This window comes from Podospora pseudoanserina, chromosome 2, assembly GCF_035222485.1.
Source record: "Podospora pseudoanserina strain CBS 124.78 chromosome 2, whole genome shotgun sequence".
In the NCBI taxonomy this organism is placed as follows: domain Eukaryota; kingdom Fungi; phylum Ascomycota; class Sordariomycetes; order Sordariales; family Podosporaceae; genus Podospora; species Podospora pseudoanserina.
Genome location: NC_085921.1, coordinates 3,028,370 through 3,048,310, shown reverse-complemented (window position 1 = coordinate 3,048,310; position 19,941 = coordinate 3,028,370). Strand labels below are relative to the sequence as shown.

The 19,941-nt window shown below is 52.3% G+C and overlaps 7 protein-coding genes across 7 annotated transcripts; 4 read left to right on the top strand and 3 right to left on the bottom strand.

Moving 5' to 3' along the window:
• Nucleotides 1-3,585: 3,585 nt before the first annotated feature.
• On the top strand, nucleotides 3,586-4,950 carry QC764_207960 (uncharacterized protein; the record flags this gene model as incomplete). Its single annotated transcript, XM_062944512.1, has 1 exon — nucleotides 3,586-4,950. One exon carries the CDS (start codon nucleotides 3,586-3,588, stop codon nucleotides 4,948-4,950), a length of 1,365 nt encoding a protein of 454 aa, XP_062803342.1.
• A 3,056-nt stretch (nucleotides 4,951-8,006) lies between these two features.
• Nucleotides 8,007-10,185, top strand: QC764_207930 (uncharacterized protein). Its single transcript, XM_062944511.1, has 2 exons — nucleotides 8,007-8,638; nucleotides 8,704-10,185. Exons 1-2 carry the CDS (start codon nucleotides 8,309-8,311, stop codon nucleotides 10,114-10,116), a joined length of 1,743 nt encoding a protein of 580 aa, XP_062803341.1. The 5' UTR covers nucleotides 8,007-8,308; the 3' UTR covers nucleotides 10,117-10,185.
• Nucleotides 10,186-10,206: 21 nt separating this feature from the next.
• Nucleotides 10,207-12,527, bottom strand: QC764_207920 (uncharacterized protein). The gene is made up of 3 exons (XM_062944510.1): nucleotides 11,607-12,527; nucleotides 10,543-11,550; nucleotides 10,207-10,477 (listed from the first exon to the last, which is right to left on the bottom strand). The coding sequence occupies exons 1-3, from the start codon at nucleotides 11,955-11,957 to the stop codon at nucleotides 10,292-10,294; spliced, it is 1,545 nt and encodes a 514-aa protein (XP_062803340.1). The 5' UTR covers nucleotides 11,958-12,527; the 3' UTR covers nucleotides 10,207-10,291.
• A 428-nt stretch (nucleotides 12,528-12,955) lies between these two features.
• Nucleotides 12,956-13,570, top strand: QC764_207910 (uncharacterized protein; the record flags this gene model as incomplete). The annotated part of the gene is made up of 1 exon (XM_062944509.1): nucleotides 12,956-13,570. The coding sequence occupies one exon, from the start codon at nucleotides 12,956-12,958 to the stop codon at nucleotides 13,568-13,570; it is 615 nt and encodes a 204-aa protein (XP_062803339.1).
• Nucleotides 13,571-13,646: 76 nt separating this feature from the next.
• On the top strand, nucleotides 13,647-16,196 carry QC764_207900 (uncharacterized protein; the record flags this gene model as incomplete). The annotated part of the gene is made up of 5 exons (XM_062944508.1): nucleotides 13,647-14,219; nucleotides 14,290-14,423; nucleotides 14,484-15,406; nucleotides 15,461-15,885; nucleotides 15,942-16,196. 5 exons carry the CDS (start codon nucleotides 13,647-13,649, stop codon nucleotides 15,981-15,983), a joined length of 2,097 nt encoding a protein of 698 aa, XP_062803338.1. The 3' UTR covers nucleotides 15,984-16,196.
• Nucleotides 16,197-16,299: 103 nt separating this feature from the next.
• QC764_207890 (putative secondary metabolism biosynthetic enzyme) lies at nucleotides 16,300-17,343 on the bottom strand (the record flags this gene model as incomplete). The annotated part of the gene is made up of 1 exon (XM_062944507.1): nucleotides 16,300-17,343. The coding sequence occupies one exon, from the start codon at nucleotides 17,341-17,343 to the stop codon at nucleotides 16,300-16,302; it is 1,044 nt and encodes a 347-aa protein (XP_062803337.1).
• Nucleotides 17,344-17,852: 509 nt separating this feature from the next.
• Nucleotides 17,853-19,614, bottom strand: QC764_207880 (uncharacterized protein). The gene is made up of 3 exons (XM_062944506.1): nucleotides 18,664-19,614; nucleotides 18,292-18,606; nucleotides 17,853-18,241 (listed from the first exon to the last, which is right to left on the bottom strand). Exons 1-3 carry the CDS (start codon nucleotides 18,866-18,868, stop codon nucleotides 18,039-18,041), a joined length of 723 nt encoding a protein of 240 aa, XP_062803336.1. The 5' UTR covers nucleotides 18,869-19,614; the 3' UTR covers nucleotides 17,853-18,038.
• Between the last annotated feature and the right edge of the window lie 327 nt (nucleotides 19,615-19,941).

Sequence of the window (19,941 nt, the reverse complement as noted above, 5' to 3'; positions counted from 1 at the left end):
ATGGTCCACAGTCTAGAAGGAACCAATGGGAGTTGGACCGGGGACCGCGGCGGGACTCACGGTCCACGGTCCAGGAGAAGCCAATGAGGTGAGGACCGAGGACCGTCTGGAGGTCAACGGTCCACGGTCCTGAGGTTTATATATACGGAGAAACTAGCTAAGCTCGCAGATAGTTCCACAGTATGCAATACAAGTCACATTCGTTGGTATCAAGACTATTGTGATTGAGACAAGCCATTGTTGTGCACTGCTTAGCTGCACCGGACCAAGATTATCTAGAAGCGCCTTCGACTAGTGTCCCTTTCAGAGGTTCTGGATAGGGGTTCGTCACACTAATGCTCGTAGCAGCGAAGCTCGAGATAAAGGTGTAAGATAGTCCGCAATCTTATCGTTCGCTCACTAGGTAAAGTAGAGACCAAAGTCAGTGTCCAAAATTTTAATGTCGGAAAAACCTTAGCACTGACTATGTTTCGAAGGGTAGGCCTTACACACTGTGCTCTCCCGTTGGCTATGTACCAGCTGGGGACAGTCAAAAAAAAGGCCGGACTAAACCCTTACCGCTAAGCCTAAATCGTATCAGCCCTTTTCGGCGCTTACCTACCAAGTGCCCCAACTGGAGACTAGGCTATCCCGGCTCGCCCTAGCTAGGGGTTCCGTGAGCGACAAAACAGCGAAATTTTAACCTTCTCTGAGACCATATCCTTGTGGTACTGTACAGTGAGAAACGCGGTGGCATTGTTGGACAGCGTAGCCGGAGAAGCCGTGGTAGTAGATCTCTTCGCAGAGGGGGTAGCGAGCGTACACGCTGCTGTTATCCACCACCGTACCTTTGCCTGGAGCAGGTTATCGGAGACAGAGACATGGCTTCAGTGTCCGGCAGCTGCCACCTCTCTCAACATCCTGATCGCCATGACGACAGCGATCTAGCGAGTGACGGAGAACGCCATCCTCTCGTTCCGGAGACAACACAGCAGCAGAGCCACCTGGCTCTGGCGACAGAAGCTTCGCCGGTGAAGCCTGCGGGGATCCTCCACACCCCCGGCACTGGGGCGACGCGTGGGAAGCATGTGTCGTTTGGCCACGACGTGAAGCAAGGCTCTGGAACAACGAGGGCTAGTGTCACAAAATTGCCCGACGAGGAGCAGGTCGACCTTCAGCAGAACACCGATCGTTGTCGACGGCGGCGTCGTTGCGATACTGACGGCAAGGAGGACTGCTTTCCTATTGTGGGAAGTGACGCCAACCAAGGCAAAGATGGGGATGTCATTCAACCACCACGAGGGAAGCGCCGCAAAGTAAACACAGCGCCCATGAGACAGGCACGTCTTCGCACCGACTCCCTATCGCTATAGGCTCAACCACCACCACCAACCCAAGGTCCAAAACGCCACCAAAGCTAGCGTAGAATTTCCAAGCTGCAATTTTTAGGGGCGTCCGCTTTGGAAGAGGACATACTTGAGGCCGCTTTCGTAAGCTTTGAGGAATGGCCACTTGAAGCGGTCCTTAAGCGCGTTTAGGTAGGCGGGGCAGCGACGGTTTAGGTGGAGTTTACGTGGAATCCTTGTACGAATCATAGGCAACATGACCGCGTACCAGAAAAGCCGCGGCGTAAGTCACCAGGAGGGAGGATTTCCTCGACGGCGCGTGCCCTCCCTTCAAGAGTTGCCCCCACGACTGAGAAAGTTCAAGGCGAGTATTTTACCGTCGAGGAGATTTTAAAGTGGCGACAGGGAGAAAAGGGACTGGAGTATCTGGTCCAGTAGGTAGGGTATTGGAAGAAGCACAATTCTTAGGAACCCACTGCGCATTTCGAGGAATGTCCTGAGGTACTGGAGGAATTCCACCAGAAGGTGGGATTGTCCACGGCTCTTTTGTATATCCCGAGCCGAACTCTACGCGGTGCGCCTTATGGTCTTCAGTGGATGAAATAGAGCAGATATTCATGCGTGCTTCACGTGGCGTTTACACATAAGGTTGGGCCGAATACGTACTCTTGAGCGGGAGCGGAGCTGATAGATCGATCTCTTCACGCAGAGGAACTGCACAACGTTGTCGCGGGTGATCACGTGACCACTTTGGTCTCCCACACTCGAGTTTTCCATCCTCTCAATGCTTAGCAACCAACACCAAGCAAAGCAATCCACCCACAGGTGACATTTTACTCCTGTTTGTGGCCCCATAGAAGCCCACTTTCACCTTACAGTTTGCCGGGGGTACTGGGACAACATCTCTTCCGGGTCCGTATCCGAGTACAGTTTCACTATCGCCCTATTACAGTCGATTGTATCGACAACGCCGGCAAACCATGATCCTGCAACCCCTACACTCGAAAATATACTCGGGCAACCGGCAACGGCACTCCTCGCAGTGGTGGGCGCCTCGGCGAACGGTATATTCTGACCGCGCAGAGCGCAGAGCGCAGAGAAAATAACCTTGACGCGCTTAAGAGAGCTGCTATCATCATCGACCTGACCAACGAGTGACCGTGCCGGGAAGCGGCACGCTAAATGAAGCCTGGAGGAACTCTGCTGTACTTTGTGTAGAAAATGTTGGTAGGAGAGTGGGTTTGATATATAGGATTTGTATGCCAACCTCTCTACTATTTGGCTCGCTGATAAATCTTTAACCCAGCACCACTGAGAGGGGCTCCAGAGCTATCAACACACTTGACGGGTGAAGGTTTGGTGAAGCCAAAGGGTTCACAACAAGTGCACAAGCAATTGTCCCAACAGTAGGTGTAGCTGACTGCTTGCATTGCTTACTGGAGAACTGTCAGAGTCCTCCAGAACGAGTGACTATATAGCTATCTAATACTCGATAGGTACCTTGCACCTTGATCTGTGGCGATCTGTGATGCTTGGCACCAGATCACTGAGATCACAGAGCATCTTCCCATTGGTCAGGACCTGCAGCCCTCAGCATGCCCTGCCTGCGAGTTGACCGGGGCGTTCCGAGCCCCACGCCTTCATGCATGTCACGGGGCTTGTTGGCTTAATTTGTGACACTCGCGAGTCTTTGATCCGAACTGAAGCTGGTTCAAAAGTTAGGCAGACAACACTGCTGTTGGAATAAACGGGGGCCCATTTGGTGGATTAATCCAGGGGTGTGACTGCCATACCCAATGGGGTAAGCTGGTCGGACTATCTTGCCGGAAAATCCTGCTCAAAATACAGGGTCAAAGGATGGGCCAGGTCCCTCGGTTCCTTCCAGTTACACACACATCAGTCAGTCAGACAGCCAATTCGGCCTGAGTTCAGTGCCTTCAATTGATGCCCGTGCCGGTCATGATCTATGTCTATTCGAGCCTGTAACTGTTGCCAATCCAACAACTGCCTGACTCCAAAAAGGGCTTGTGCGAGATCACGGGAGAAGCGGACGAATCGTATGTACGGATTAGTTAGCGTGCCAAGGCCCTCTAGGCTCAGTGCCTCCGGGCGAAATAAATTCCATCCATCCACCCATCCTGACCCCGCCCCAACTCAGCCGAAACAGCATTCAACACATCATGATACATTGCCCTCAAAGCTTGCATAGCTGTAAGCTCTATTCTACTCGAACATACCTTTAAGAAACCTCTCAGATACAATGGTGGGACTTCTTCGGCTTCCTAACGAGCTGCTGGCTATCATATTTGGCGGGCTAGACGCCCAAGGCTTCTCCGCCCTCCGGTTGACGTCCAAATATACAAAATCAGCCACGTTGCCAGCTTTCATCAGCCGGTACTTCCAGACCCGCTACATAATGCTCTCAAGGCTCAGCCTCGAAAACCTCCTGGAGATTGCGCGACATCCAGACTTTGGCCCTGCTGTGAAAACACTCGAACTCTGTACGGATCATTTCGTGGAGTTCCCAAATTCATACTTTCATACTGCACGGCATGGAGGTGACATGTTACTGGCCATAGAAGAAGGTCGATACCCTCCCGCAGCTTTAGTGGGCAGCATAGATGATGCACACTCATCCGGCGAGGAGGAGGACCAAAGCCCTGGAGAGGAAGGTCGGGGAACGGATGAAGGGAGTGTCTCGTCTCAGGCCTCGTATGAGACGCTTTTGGATAAGGTGGCTTATACGTCACTGTGGGAAGAGCAGGAACACATAATCATGTCCGGCCTTGCGCAGGCCTACATCACGCAGGCGTTGATTTCTCTTCCCAACATCGAGGCTGCCGTCATTAGTAACATGCACCGGCCCTGGGGTGCACTAGCGCATGGCCGACAAACAGGTCTACCGCCAACAACCGCCCTGGACGATTACATGGAAGTTCAGTTTCTGGGCCAAGTCCTTCGCATCGCCCTTACAGCCATCGCTACAAGCGGTGCCGCTCTTAGCAGCCTTGCCATCACAGCTGGTGTCTTCTCTAGGGAAGCAATTGCGCCAGACATTCTTAGACCCTCGGAGTCGCATTTCCAATACTACAAGAACCTCCCTCCAAGCCTCACGGAGCTCACACTAAATGTATCCGAGGAGGCAACGAGGGGCGCTGAGGACCGATGGGCGGACGACTTATCAGCATTTATCGGTGTGTTTCGACAACTCACACAACTGGATCTGGTCATCACACCCGTCGACTACGGCCCACGGGTTGACCGGCTAAAACAGCTCGCACCGAAGCTTCAAATACCGAATCTACAATGCCTAGGGCTCTATAGGGCATATTGTAGCGTACAGGATCTTGGGGCTTTTATCGTGAGGCACAAAGCAACACTCCAAAGCGTTACTTTGGTCCGAGTAGGGGTTTCGGGTGGAATTGGTCACTGGAGGTCTTTGTTCGCTCTAATTCGTGCTCATCTCCCAAGGCTTGAGTTATCTATTAAACTATGCACTGCAGCGGGGCTTGTCCTATTGTGCCGAGCGGAACACGAAAATGGAGAGGAATTTGAAGATTCTTTTGATGTCGGGGGCAGTCACGAAGCCTGGACAACGGCAATCGGGGTGATAGAAACAAGATAGATGCATTGCAAGAATCGTCTGACTATTTAAAGTTTCAGAGTCTATTGCCAGCGGCACTATTGCCCTTGCGAAGGGCATAACGTTTTACCTACAACCTCCGTTGGCCGTCCTCCCCAGTCAGATAGGGGAGAACTCTTAGCCCGCGGGAGAACTTGGCGTCACTTGAACCAGACGCCTCGCCCTGGTGGGACTCGGGGATTTCCGAAATCTAATCGTGATACATCTCTCGCACGGTTGCTCTACAAGCCACCCTGACAAGGACCCATCCGGCCTGACAGACGAAGCAAATGGGCCGTCAGTGCCTCTCCGCAACTGCTGTAATAACTAAACTCGAGACCTCTGCAGAAGCCAGACTACGGGGTCAACGCATGACCTTGCTTTATAGGTCCGCAGCTCGGCTTAACTGCTCGCGCCCGGGCACAGGGCACATGTGCAGGAGATTGGCCAGGTGGGCGGTCTGACGCTCGCGGCGGTGGACAGCCGCCTGAGGTAGTACAGGGACGACCAGCATCGCCCGTTCGGTGGGATCCCGATCATTATGTTCTTCGGCGACTTCTTCCAGTTCGACCCGGTCCGACAGACCAGCCTCCTCCTACCTGAGCCCAGGGATGGCGGCGCGCGGAAACCGGAGAGCTTAGCGAAGCACCTGGCGGCGCACAAGCTATTCTTCCCGGTCAAGGGAATATATTGCCGCTTTTAGACTTGGGTGGGTTGTGTAGCTAGGAGCAGCACTGCCTCTTCCACCCTACTCCCCTATCAATTTCTGCTTGGAAAAAATATATTTGATTTCGAAATGTCCATATTAACTAGCTTAAGTTCGAATAACGAATTTGTAAGTTAAAGTAAAGGCAAAGTTAAATCGTCATATAAACTAACAGACTACTTATCTTAACTATAGTTCCATTTCATATTTAAATACCTACCTAAACTTCTTTATCACTTCCTATTAACAAATTAGTGGTTTGGGGTGCCGCTCACAGGCCTGAGGGTTTGAGTGAGGAAGTGGGGCTCTCGGAGGATTCGGGGGGTTCAGGGGTCATGTATATAAACGGTCTGCTTCGGACATTCTATTTTAGACAGGACATCGACTTTTATATCTTCATATTTTGTGCCTTGCACGCGTGCAGGCAATTCTGGCCCTCTGATCAGGCCGATCAGGTGCTTATTACGTGGTCTGCGAGCCCATAGAGTCTTTTCTTTGTTCTACGTGGAGTGCGGCCTGCGAGGGAGCCACTGTCACGCAGGTGTGTTCATTCAGAGACCCTGTTGAGGATATATTTGTGGTGTTGTGGTTGGTTTGTGTATTTTCTCACCATTTCATTACAGGTAGGCTAAAAGAAGTAAACGATTATATACTTAAGGTAAGGGCTTAGGCTATACCGCAATAATAAATTAAGTCTAGCGTAAACGTATATAGATATCTAGACGCGATCTAGTTTTTCGACTAAATCCTTAGTAAAACGCATTCCTTACGATAGGATATATATAATTTTAATTTCGGCTTCGAAGATCGGAGTAGTAAATGTCTAGTTATATAAAGAGCTATACTTTATTATTATTCCGCCTAAGAACCTAAAAATACAAGCTCAATATACCGAAGTACCTCTATTTTCTATAGCCCGTTTCATTTTCGATTTCTATTTTCTATCGGCGGTTATATACTTTAGGTTCATTGGAAAACTGAGGGATATTAATGTAGAAGATAGGGAGAGAAATCTTCCTCAGCTTTTGGCAGTATGTCATCCGAAATCTGTATCGGATTTCCCCGGAAATGACAGTCTGGATGTACAGTCCCTACTACTATAGAAGGACCCAGATATAACCTACCCAGAATGCACTCTGAGTTACGTAGTGGAAAAGGGGAAAGAGATACTTGATGTAGTGCTATTCGCGATGAAGAGTGCGCTTGAGACATTCTGAAAAGCCTCCGAATATGGAGATAAATGAAGGAGATGCCTGAAGTTCATCGGCCTTTCATATCGTGACTGTCGTGAAGGTGGCAAGTCGTCCCGCTCCTGTGAAACGGCTTATCTAACTCTAAGTAAGGTAGGGTAGGATGACACACGTCGGTGCAATTGATTTAGCAACATTTCCAGCTTGCTTCGAGATCAGCACAATTTGCAAGTTTGTCTCTTCGGGACTACTTGCTCGCAAGAACGAGATTGGAGGGGCTCTTGCAGTCGTGCATTGCGGTAAATGTGGCAGGATATATCAAACTGACGAAGAGTGAAGCATGTGGAAGGATGAGAGAACTGATAAACTGCTGGGCAGTTCCGCTTCTGTGGTGCTGATGAGTTGTGTGGACACACAGCCCCTGTAACTGTGGACGGCGATGCTGATGATAACAGGAGCGCTTCTGTTGCTGCGTCGGAGTTAGCTCATCACTTCGTCGGCATCTTGCGTGCTCTGGCTTTTGTGAATCAGTCGGCGCTCCGGTGCTAGATCTGCAAGCCCTTTACATACTACCTACCTAATCTATACTGCAGGATTCGACCACCGGCACGCTTTCGATGATGATCGTGCCATTAACATGCACTGCGCCGCATAACAGGCGCGACACATGTAGGCCGTTGAAACTAGACGCGGTTTTCGCCATGTGTTTGGAGACGCAACGGAACGAAAGGGTCATCAAGAAGTCGTTGTTGGTGTTGATTGCTTGAGGAGAAATGCCTTCATATGGAATCCCATCCCGCTCGGGTTCGGGAAGGAGGTGTGGTTTCTTGCAAGGATTTATCCCTTATTCGCTGCCAAAGTCAGCTTACCTACATCGGCTATGTGTTTCAAGATACTTTCGAGATACGCGGGGTGTCTGTCAGCTGAGGACCCTAATGGCCCTCTGTAACCCCCGTCGGCCTTTTTCTGTCCAACAGAACCACAATCGTTGGACAGCCGGTAGGCTAGTTCCATCCGGCAACGGCTTCCGGCGATCCAACAAAAATGCTTGTTGCAACTTCGTCATGTGCGTTGACGGCCTGTGCTTTGTGCGTCCTTGATGTGTGCTGTCGGAGAATGCCGCCCGGGCTACGGACCATGTGTTACCCCTCCTCACTTGCCACCTGTATTTTCGACCTGCACGCAATGTACAAAGTTTGGACCGCATATCTTACACAAATGGGCACAAGATGGACGCCAACCAGTTTTCCACTTCATCAGGAGGATTTTGTTTCCCTCTTCCACCCATTCTCCGAGGGCAGAGGCATGACGTCGGCCTCATTATTACTGGCTTTTCGTTTGGCCTGTAGCCCCGCTTGCGTGTTTCTGAGTCTGCATTAAACTGTAGCAACGCAGTGAGGCTGCAGATGACTAAAGATCAGGGTATTATGCACCACGTATACGAGTCCTGTAATCACCCCGGCTTATGTGCTCGCCACCCCACCCTGTCCCCCACAAGACTCTTCTTAAAAGACAACCCCCAGCGCAACCCCCCCATCGACACCTTGCCAAGAAATCTATCGCGCAGCCACAGCCCTTAGACGGACGACAGTTATATTTCAAGTTTTGCTGCTGCTCTCTCTGTTTTCTTACTTCGGTCTGGCTTGCCATGTTCATCACGCTACGAAGTTCAGGCGGCGGCCAGGCAGAGGGAGGGGGGATGGAAGTTGTGCGACGCAACTCAGGGCCCGGCGTGGTCAAAGATCGCACTCGTCCTATGCGACGACCTGCCTGTGTCGCCTGCCAGACCAAAAAGGTACGTTCAATATCGGGGTAGCTTCCTACTCAAGCAATCTGACAATGTTCTCACCCGTCTGGTAGCTGCGTTGCACTGGTAGTAACCCTCGCAATTGTGACCGATGCCGGGCCAGAATGGTCGAATGCGTCGTGCCGACAAGTAACGGCCGGGAGAAGCCTCGCACGAATTCGTCGCAATCGCCGCAACCCAACAACCCACCAGGGCGCCCATGGCGGGACATTGGCGATGCGTCTTCTCAACCAGGCGATCAACAAGGCGAGGGCTTGAACGGCGCAGGTTTGGGACCATCCAAGCCGTCGCAGCAGGCGGCCACCACAGCACCAAGAGTTCAGGTTGGTGGGGATCCGCTGTTAGATAACGACTTCTTTGACTGCGAGTTCGCATTGGTAGACTCGGCAGATCAGCCGTGGGCAGCGGGGCTGACGACTGCCAGTAACACGTCAGTGGATCTTATCGACGGGCTGGATATGGATATGGACTTTGGCCGGCACAGTGCCTCTGGGGAGGTTCGATCCAGCATAAGCAGCTCTACCAACAGTGGGAGCAATGACGCTCGGCAGTCCAATAAGCCACACCAGGACCCCTACAACAACCTTGATTTCTTCTTATCCAGCGAAGGCCCCATCTCCCAGCCCCAGCCCCAGCCCCGGCCAATTCCTCATACCACCACTCAAGAATTACCAAGCATGCTCGCACTGGATACGGCGCCGTTGTCTCCAGGCCAATCTTGGGCCCTCTCGGGCGTTCAGAACCCGCCAAACCCAAACCGACCCGGTTCACCACCGTGCTCGTGTCTTACTGACCTCGTCCGTGTCGTGCAGCAACTCGACGACGACGAGTTTCACATCACGACCATGTCTCTCGACCAAGTCTTACGGCTTCAAAAATGGCTCGTCTTTCAATGCTGCAAACCTTTTGACTGCCCCAAATGTCTGGACCTTTCTACTATTCACACCATGCGCCTCATCCTCTGCGATCGTCTCACCGAGATGTTTGAGTGCATTCATCTCCGCATCAAGCGGGCAGGCACCATCCTGAGCAACAACGGCAGCGACTCTAGTAGCCAGGCAACGCCATCTTCGTTGACCGACTCCAGTTCTGCGCAGTCACATTCTTCTCTCGGTGGATCACAGCCACAGTTGACAGCTGCCGTCGGTTCAGGACCTTTGCCAGCCCAACTGTTCTGCAGCTCATCGGGACGCGCGGCCAACACTGCCGCTTGCAACCCCTTGATGTTTTCGGACGAGTTCAGGAATCAGTATTCAGACGAAGAGCAGGTTCACATGATTCGGGTGCTTTTGAGACTGCAGAGTCGCAATTTCCAGATGCTGCTCTCGCGAGTTGAGCGGACCAGCCAGGTTGCAGCTAGCCCGGCACGTCAGACCAAGGTGAAGTCCATGATGGTGCGTCTTGGAAAGGCGTCGGCTGATATTGAGGGGGCTTTGAGGGTTGTTTTTCAGGGGTTGTCGATTTGATGAGACAGTCATGCTGCATCTACATTTATGTACTTCAACATCACCATTACATTCATCAGGCATTTGGTTGGATACAGAAGAATAAGAATATCGTCATATTTCCGCAAGCATCCACCAACTGCCACCCACCCTGAATCCTGAGTCCCACACAACTTGCGCGCGCAAGAGTAACCCCCTAGTTCTTCCTCGGCTTGAAAACCGCCTCAATATTACTCTGCGCCGTAAACCAAGTCCCGTTGACAGTCCACTCCTTGTCACTGGCCAAAGTTATGTCAAAGTGGCGGTACAGCTCAAACACGACCTTCCACATTTCCAGGATGGAGATATTCTTGCCAATGCAGCTTCTGGGGCCGTAGCCAAACTGTTTTGTCACGCCAGTATTAGCATCAAATGATGACTCTCGTAGCACCAACAGGCAGGACTCACAGTAAACAAATTCCTCTTCATCTCCTTAATCTTCCCCTCATCCCCGTCCACCCACCTTTCCGGCCGAAAAGAGTGGACATCCTCCCCGAAAATATCCTTGTTTCGGTGCAGAACCCATGAGTTCACGCCCACGACTGTCCCGGCGGGGAGGTAGACCCCGTGAAGTGTCACGCCTCCCTTGGGGACAATGCGTTCAAGAATGAACCCTGTGGCGGGGTGGATCCTCATCGCTTCGTTGATAACAGCTGTAAGGTAGGGGAGTTTGATAGCTTCCGCATAGGTGATGATACCGTCTAGCTTTGCGGCTACGGAGTCAATCTCCTCGATGAGCCTAGCTTTGGCGGCGGGGTACTTGTGCAGATGGTAGATAACCGAGGACAACGAAACAGCGGTGGTGTCCGACCCGGCGATGACATTGGTCGTGGTGATAGCGACGATTTCCTCAAAAGACAAGGCGGACGGGTCGTTGTGATGGGTGTCGAGGAGTTGGGTGAGGATATCCTTCCTCGGCACGGGGTTCTTCTGCCGCTCTTGGATCTGCTGCAGCGAAAACTGGAGGACTTGGTTTGTCTTCTCCACGGCGGGTATCTTGGCGAGAAGGGGGTTGCCCAGCAGGAACTTGTGCACCTGCGGCACTTGTCCTATCAACGAGACGTAACCTAGAATCTGGCCAATCGCGGCAATGATGCCGTCTTTGTCGGCGCCAGCTTCGAGGAAACCGAGGTCTTTGGAGAAGTTGATCTCGCCTAAGACGTCGAAGGCGAAGTACTGCATCCAGGCTACGGGGTCGAGGGGCTTCTTGCCGTTGTGGGAGACGTCGCGGACGCGCTGGAGGAGGACGGAAATGCACTTGTTTACGTACTCTTCGAGGCCTATCACGACGTCCATGGAGAAGGCGCGGGCGGAGCCGCGTTTGAGCTTGGCATGGTAGTCATTGCTTGTGGTGGTGAAGAGGGTGGGGAGGAATTTTCCTTTGTAGACTGCTTCTGCTAGGGGGTAGAATCCGCTCTGTAGGCTGGTGTTAGCTAATAGACGCTGGGCGGCTATGGAGTCTGCGCATATACCTTGGGAAAGACATTCTTGACCCCGTAAATCGTCTGCATGCTCTCAGCATCTGACACCGAGACATGGTTAGGCCCAATCCGCACGATAGGCCCATAGTCTTCGTGCACCCGCACGTTTTCCCGGTGCATGTTCTGATTCCATGTTGCCCGTAGCTTCCACAAGTTGGAGAAGCTCGCCAGAAAGGGACCCGGTATCTGTCGCAATCCGCTGCGGTATCTCGTCCAGACGAGGTTGGTGAGCAGCAGAATGAGTATTGTCGTCCAGGGGCGAAGCTGTACCCAGCTCCAACTCAACGCGAGAAGTCGTTGGTGCTCGTCGAGATGGGTATTGTTGACGGTGGCGTTATGCATTGTAAAGAGTTGTGATGTTGGTGTTGGTTCTGCTTAGCTACCTATGTTGATACCCTTTTTCGTCATGTAAGACATGAAGGCATAATCAATATTGATCAGCATGTCTTCGTTGCCATATGCAGCTGTATTTCTACCATATCCAACATTGGGCCTTCCCGGCGTGCTACACCAGCTCTGTAGCATGTCGATAGCCGTGTCAGCCCACAAGCCTTTCTTGCGATAGTCCGAGAAAGGGTCTCCCCGCGTTCTACTCGAGAGGCACTCGCCAGCCAAACGCACGGCTACCGCATGTAGTAGTCCTCGTAGCTGTACTTTGGAGTACAAGACTTGGCAGGTGGCAGCACCTCGGCAGTTCAACACCAAGGGTCCAAGGCTCGTCGGACATAATTTGCACAAACCGGAGATAGAAAAATCGGTGAGAGCAGGATGGAATGGATCAGCCATGACGTGCTTGGGATTGGTAGGGTTCGGCCCGTGTCACGAGCAAGCCTTGCCGAGCAGGTGGTCGAAACAGGAAGTTAACCGTTTCACTGATGTTGTAAGCAGAAGAGTGGGGCTCCTGCAAATTGTCTAAATAGTGGGGCTTCCTAAAAGGGCATTTTTGTCGGAGTTCCGATTGCGGGTTAGCGCATCGGTTCGTTTGAAATCATCAGATTGGTCACCTTCTGGTCTTCCAAAGAGGAAATTTTCTCGGGGCGCAACTCTGCAAAGGGCAGCGCTGGGATCGATCATCGGAGATAATGCATGATTTTGGATGAGGAAACATGAAGGGTCTGAAAAGAGTTGTGGCAGAATTCCACATAGACCACACTGCCCTACAGGGCGTACTGCATCGTACGGCACACTTGGGACACCGGGGCACGCCGCATGGTGTCATACTCGGAGTAGTTGTAGGACTTGTAGAACTGAGAACCATGGTGACGGATACATAATGGTACAAAGTTTGTGCAGTAGAAGCCTCACGGTGCAAGGTGAACCATCAAATCAATCTGCCTATCATGTCTGCCCCTATCAAGACTCAGAACTGCCTTGTCCCCTACGTGGATCTTCAAACCGCCCCTCCGGAGGTGGCAGCGGCGATAACCCATCTCCCGTATCGCCGCAACATCTTTCACCTCCTGGGACACTCACATGGATCTTTCCCAAGGCTCATGGGCGTCTACGCCAATTTCTTCGACGGCAACCGGCGCATTCTGCCGCTTCTCGACTGGCAGCTCGTTGTCCTGCGCATCTCGGCTGTGCTGGACGCAGAGTACGAGTGGGACGTCAACGCTCCAGTGGCACGCATCAACGGCATGCCCGAAGAGAAATTCGAGGCCCTCCAGCGCACCGCCGGCAAGGGTGTCGATGCATTGGCAAAAGAGACCGTCTTCACTGAGCGTGACCGGGCCATTTTGCAACTCGTGGACGAGCAGCTTGCCACATACAACAACACCGAGGACACGGTTGAGAAGGCGAAGAAGCTGCTGACTGTGGAGGAGCTGGTCGAAGTCTACGTCGTGCTTGGTGTTTATGTCCTCATTGCGCGCATCACCAAGGGTTTGCGCATCGACTTGGATGGTGAGATTCCTGGATTGGAGGAGCACTTGAAGAAAGTTGTCACGGGAAAATGAGAGTGTTTGTCAGGCAGAGAATAGTTGTGGTAGAAAATGGAGCCTGTGTCTGATTACATGATACGCTGAGAGTGACATGAGACAATTTCCTCTTTGGGCAGTGTGGACCCCTGTTTTTGAATGGGAGAGCAACTGCGACTTGCCGTCCCTCTTGCTCCCTTTCTTTTTGTTTGCTGCCAAACAGGTGTCCAAAGACCCATTTCTAATCACTGGATTTGCAAAAGATTTTCATTCCTTGATTAGCGGATTTAATTTGGTGTTCATTTTTGTGTCGGCCCAATATCGACCGCACTCCTTTTTATCGTCGACCCCCCGGCCACATGCAGCGCTCGCGAATCTGAAATCCGATATCTTGCATCTTTTAATCCAGACCAAGCTCTCTTCCTCTCAACAACTTTTCATCCCATCACTAATCGTCCTGCTACAATCCCAAAGGTCGAACCTGATACCCACCAAGACCCCCGGGTCGCCTGTCCATAACATGTCTTCTGGAGCGACCTCCCTCAAGGAGAAGCCGCTTGATCCCGCCGTTGAGTTGCCGGCGGACAACGGCCACAGCTCCGATTCACAGCTCGAAGCCGGTGCACCGACTGCCGCACCAGCAGAACATGATCAGAATGCATCACCAAGAAACATTCACGGTGTTATTGTAAGGACTCATTGCCGGTTAAGATATGGTGTGATAAGAGAGATTCACTAACATTTCTTGCCTCCTACAGTGGGCCTTGGTTGTCGTTGCCATTCTGTCCAGCATTTTCCTCTACTCCCTCGACAACACAGTCGTCGCCGACATCACACCAGCCGTGGTCAACAATTTTGGCGATGCGCTCAAGCTACCATGGCTGTCTGTTGGGTAAGCTTACATCGACCTCCTTCTGCAAGAGTACAGTCTCTGACCATGGTTTGTGTCTAGTTTCCTCCTCGGTGGAGCAGCAGTCGTCCTCCCCTTCGGCCGCCTGTACGGCCTCTTCGACGCTAAATGGCTGTACATCCTCTCCTCCATCCTCTTCAACGTCGGCTCTGCCCTTTGTGGTGCAGCTCCCAACATGGACGCCCTCATCATCGGCCGTGTCCTTGCCGGCATGGGCGGCAATGGCATGTACCTCGGTGTCATGACCCTTCTCTCCGTCAATACCTCCGACCGCGAGCGCCCGGGGTATCTTAGTTTCGTCGGTCTGGTCTGGGGTATCGGCACGGTGTTGGGACCCGTGGTAGGCGGTGCGTTTGTTGAGTCACCGGCGACGTGGAGGTGGGCGTTTTACATCAACCTTTGTGTCGCTGGTCTATTTGCCCCAGTCTACCTCCTTTGGATCCCGAACTTCAAACCTCGTGCCGGGACCAAGACCTTGACACTTGCCAAGGAGTTTGACTGGGTCGGAACTGTGCTTAGCATGGGAGCCATCACGGCCTTGATCATGGCTACCAACCTCGGTGGCGCGCTTTATGCCTGGGACAGCGGGCAGATCATCGCGCTTTTTGTCGTGGCGTTCTCGCTCTTTATCCTTTTTGGGATCCAACAAACCTACACCATCCTGACCAACCTGACCTCGAGGATCTTTCCCATCCAGTTCATGAGGAACTGGAACGCGGTGCTGCTTTTTTGCTGCGCTGCGGCGGTGAACACGGCTGGCTTCGTGCCGATTTATTATGTCCCACTGTATTTCCAGTTCACGAGGGGCGATAGTGCTATCACGGCGGCGGTGAGGTTGTTGCCGCTTATTTTTGTGCTGAGCGCTGCTATTCTTGCGAATGGGCATTTGATGGCGAGGTTTAGTTACTTCCAGCCGTGGTATGTTTTTGGGAGTGTTTTGACGTTGATTGGCGGGGTTTTGATGTGTAAGTCTTTGTCTTGTTCTGTTGCCAATGGAAGGGGAACTAACCGTGTGACAGCTCGCATCACGACCGAGACGCCTGAGGGTCAGATATACGGCTTCGAGATTCTGCTTGGTATTGGTACCGGTTGCTTTATCCAGGCCGGGTATGCTGTTATCCAAGCTGTCACCCCGCCAGCGGACATGGCGTATGCGATCTCGTTCATGATGCTGGGTCAGTTGGGTGGTATCGCGTTGGGTCTTGCGATTGCTGGTGCCATCTTTGTCAATGACGCTATCAAGAATCTGATAGTGGTCCTGCCTGATGCGACACGGGAGCAGCTTCAGATGGCCATCTCGGGGACCAGTGGCGAGTTCTTCAGCTCTTTGGCCCCTGAGGTGCGTGCTGCGGCCACGGATGCGATTGTTGTCGCGCTGAGGCAGGTGTTTATTCCTGTTTATGTTGCGGCTGCTTTTAGTTTGGTGCTGTCGGTGTGCTTTACTGTAAGTATTCTTTCTCTCCTGATTGAATGTGAGGATGTGACTGACGGCTTTGTTAGCAACGGAAGATGTTTGGTAATATTCAGGCCATTGCGGCGTAAGAGTTTTATGGTTCGGGAGTTGGATTGGAGGTGTTGGAAACAGTGACAGATTGGTGACCGCCTTTGAGTGTGGTATCTGGGCCATGTAATGTACATGTGATAAAGTTGAAAACACTCGCGTTTGGGCAGACATGGAAGTCGTTAAAATCAAAATGGACTGGATGTCGGCGGCCTTTTTTCCAATTCTCTGTGAATTCGAGCAACCTTGGGCGGTTTGAGAGAAACACCCACGGAGTTTTTTATTCTTGTACTTGCGCTAATTGAAAGTTCTACACCTCTAGGTAATTTGATATCCAGTGCCCACTATGTCTTCAGTTCAAGTCAATTTCCAAACAGTCTTGACGTGTCCTGCCTCCCCCTTGGCAAGCTCAACCGCCTCTTTCAGCGCTTTTTCAACCTCACCCTCACCAGCGGTGGTCCAGTCCACAACCTTGACCCTGGGCCTTTTCAACGTCCCATCCACAAACATTCTCGCAATCTCACCGATTAAGCTTTCCGTCTGCTCGTCCCCCATTCTCTTGAGGTGTTCCGACCCCCTAAAGGGCAGGAAACTGAGCTGCCGGTTGAACAAATGCTGAGTAGTGAGCTGCATGCTCGCCTTTGGGCCAGCCAACAAGCCGACAAGCACGAACTTGCCGCCTGGTGCGAGGGAAGCTGCGAGGAGCTCGCCGGTTTTGCCAAAGACACTGTCGAGGGCGAGGATGATGGGTTGTTTGGGGAGAAGGAGTCCGGCCTCTACTTCGGACTCTGTCAGGACAGCTTCTGCACCGAGAGCAAGGAGCTCGGCCTTGACCGGTTCTGGATTGGGACGGTCGCGGATGACGAGGATGGGTTTTATGCCGCGGTGTTTGGCCAGTTGGATGAGGAACTGAGAGACTGTGCTTGTTCCTGCTGAGATGATGATGTGGTCGCCTGCTTTGAGGGGGGTGGAGGGGTTGGTGAGGAGGAGGTGGGCGATTAGGGCTCCGGAGCGGATGAGGGATGCGTCGATGGGGGAGATGGTGCTGACGCTGGGGGGGAGTTTGAGGAGGGAGGAGGCGGGGAGGATGGCGTGGGTGCGCCAGGTTCCGAGGCCGAGGTCACGGGGGAGTGTGAGGTCTCCGGGGGAAAAGAGGGGGGAGGTGGAGGATTCGACGAGGGCGATGCCGTCGAAGCCGGGGATGGGGGTGTTGGTGGTGGGGGAGGTGTATTTTGGTTTAAGGGGGTATTGGTTGTTTAGGACCATAAAGTCGACGCGGTTGACGGGGGAGGCGAGGAAGCGGACGAGGACATAGTCGGGGGGGGATTCGGCAGGCAGGGAGGGGATGGGGTGGGTGGTGAGTTGGCAAGTGGTGCCGGTTTGGGCGAGGGATTGCGCCATTGTGCTTTTGGGGGAGAATATTCTGTACGAAGGAGTAGGGTAGGTGCTACAAGATGGGGGTGGAGAAGGCTGCAAGATCTACACGTCAATTAGATAGGTAGCTACTACCTGCCCCATCAGACTCGTCGTGATATATAGCACATTTTTACATAAGTCAATCCACGTTACATGCACATCTATCCCCACAGGAGGAAGGAACTGCCATGGACTGATGGCTGCATATCTGCCCTTCTGGAAGAAAGCCAAACGGGACATAGATGTAACATACCAAATCTGGTCTTCCCCGAGAAGGAGGCGGAAATTGTTCCGTCCATGCTCATCATTGGCAGCTTCGAGAAGGTCCCAACAAGGTGACACAGCAGAAACCACAGTTCGCTTATTCTTTATGCTTATATTTGGTTGGATGGTTCAATCTGGCATTTCTTGTCTCTGATCAAGATCTGCAATCTGCAACGCGGCTGAACCCCCACGTGGTCTTGGCTCAACCTTCTCTTCACCCCGCTCGGTTGTATCGTTTGGCACCATGGCACGTCGTGGCAAAGAAATGATACCTGGGACACATCACAACTTGGAGGCAATAATCATCAAAGGATCAAAAGGTACGATGGGGGATGTTGTATGTATTGTGTCAAGAGCAAACTAATCAACATGAACTGAGCAACCGTGATGTTTTATGGCCCCAATAGGTGGCGGCATCAAGCCCGCTGAGCCCCGTCCTTCCACCGAATCTGAGTAACACCATCGAAGACGGGGAGAAGCAAGACATCGATGCGGGGGTCCTCCATGAGACCGGCGCTGAATTTGTCCAATGCCTGTCCGCAGCCATTCCAGTAAGGGCGGACGTGGTCGTTGAGCCAAGGTGCGCAGTCGGGGCCGATGGTGAGGCCACGGGCAAAGACTGTTTCAAATCAGCATTCGCTTTCGAGAATAACGTCAGGAAGGGCTTACCGTTGTCGCAGAGAATGATGCCGTTGGCAGAGAGCAGACCCTGGTCCAGGATCGTCTTGACATATCCAGCATAGCCGTCCTTGTTGGCATCGACAAAAATGAGGTCAAACTCGCCCTCCAGTGTCTTGAGAGTGTTCTCGGCGGGACCCTCAATCAGCTTCACGCGGTCACCGACACCGTACTTCTTGAATGCCTCGCGAGAGGCGGCAATCATTTTGGGGCTGTATTCAAGCGTGACAATCTCGGCCTTGGTGTCACGGGTACCTTCGTACCAGGCCAAGGCACTGTAGCCAGAGTAGCAACCAATCTCGAGGACTAAAGCACCAGAGTTAGCTCTGGACTATGTGTGGGTGATGGATAATGATTGCTTACTTCTCTTTGGCTTGCGGTCACGAGCAGTGAAGATCATCCAGGAGCCCTGAAGACGACTAGACATCTTGTCGGCATCGGGGAAGCGAGTGCGAGTCCACTCCCAGTGCTCAACCAGGGCGTCAGGGATGCCATGAGAGTTCTTCTCACAGTAGGCGCTGACGCGGTCCGCCGTCTCCTCGTTGAATGGAAGAATACTGCCCAACATCTTGACTAAAGTATGATGTGTCGAGGTGATTGAAAACTCGTAAGTGTGCTGATGAAATATACTGTGGAAGTTGTGGGAACTGATGATATGATGATCTTGATAGAAAGGGAACGGGGTTTATATCCTTCTGTGAAACCGTCCTGATGCCAAAGGTGTAGAGACACAAGCGGTTAACATTGCAGCTGCCATAGATTGTCGCCGGTTAGGCCACCTGCCCCTTGTGCGTTAGAAAAATGCAGCACATTATGATGCAGAAGTCAAGATGCGCAAAGATTGAGTTAGGACGTTCCCTCCAGTCGTGCTCTAATTTCCGTTTAGGGACATTGAAGACACTATTCAGGCGATCAAATGAAGCGGACACCGCCTCGGCCGAAGCTGACCACAGACTGTGAGGTCCAGCTGCATTGCATGAACCGTGTGGCCAGTATACGCGGTGTACTGACGACATTAGGCGGAATACCCAATCCGGAGCAAACTCCGGGGAAAAGGCTGTGAGGCTCCCCGCAACTCCGCGAGATCCAAGATGGGTGTATGCAGTGTCACTCTTGTGGTTGGGGCTGCGCCACAGGGCAGCAGATTCCCCGTTGTAGTAAGTCAGCAAAACCCGGATCCCCGATGTGGTATGCAATATGTGCATGGACACGTAACCTCATGATACCAGGGCCGGAAAATTCGCCGGCAGGCTTGAAAAGACGAATCGGGAGTCTATGGGCAAGTGGATAGGTACCGTGAACTAAAGATACCTCCCTAACTCCTATTCGGGTTGTTTCGGGTCGTACCTAGAGGATGGCGGGTGATGCCGGTTTTTCCAAGATTCGATACTGGAAACATGCTCGTCGCTTCACAGCGTACAGAAGAGCTTGATAGCTGTTCTTGCAGGTAGATTCGAGGCTAGAATATGTCTAAATGATGGATGTTAATTGTAGGTCGACACAATGTGGTATCTGTGGGTTGCCAGATATCATTGTAGTCGGGTCGTACATGTCTGAATCCGAGTCTCATCCAGTTGCAATGTGTGGTAATAAGATTCTTTTTGGGTTTCTTAAAAGATACGGTGAGTAGTTGGCCCTACG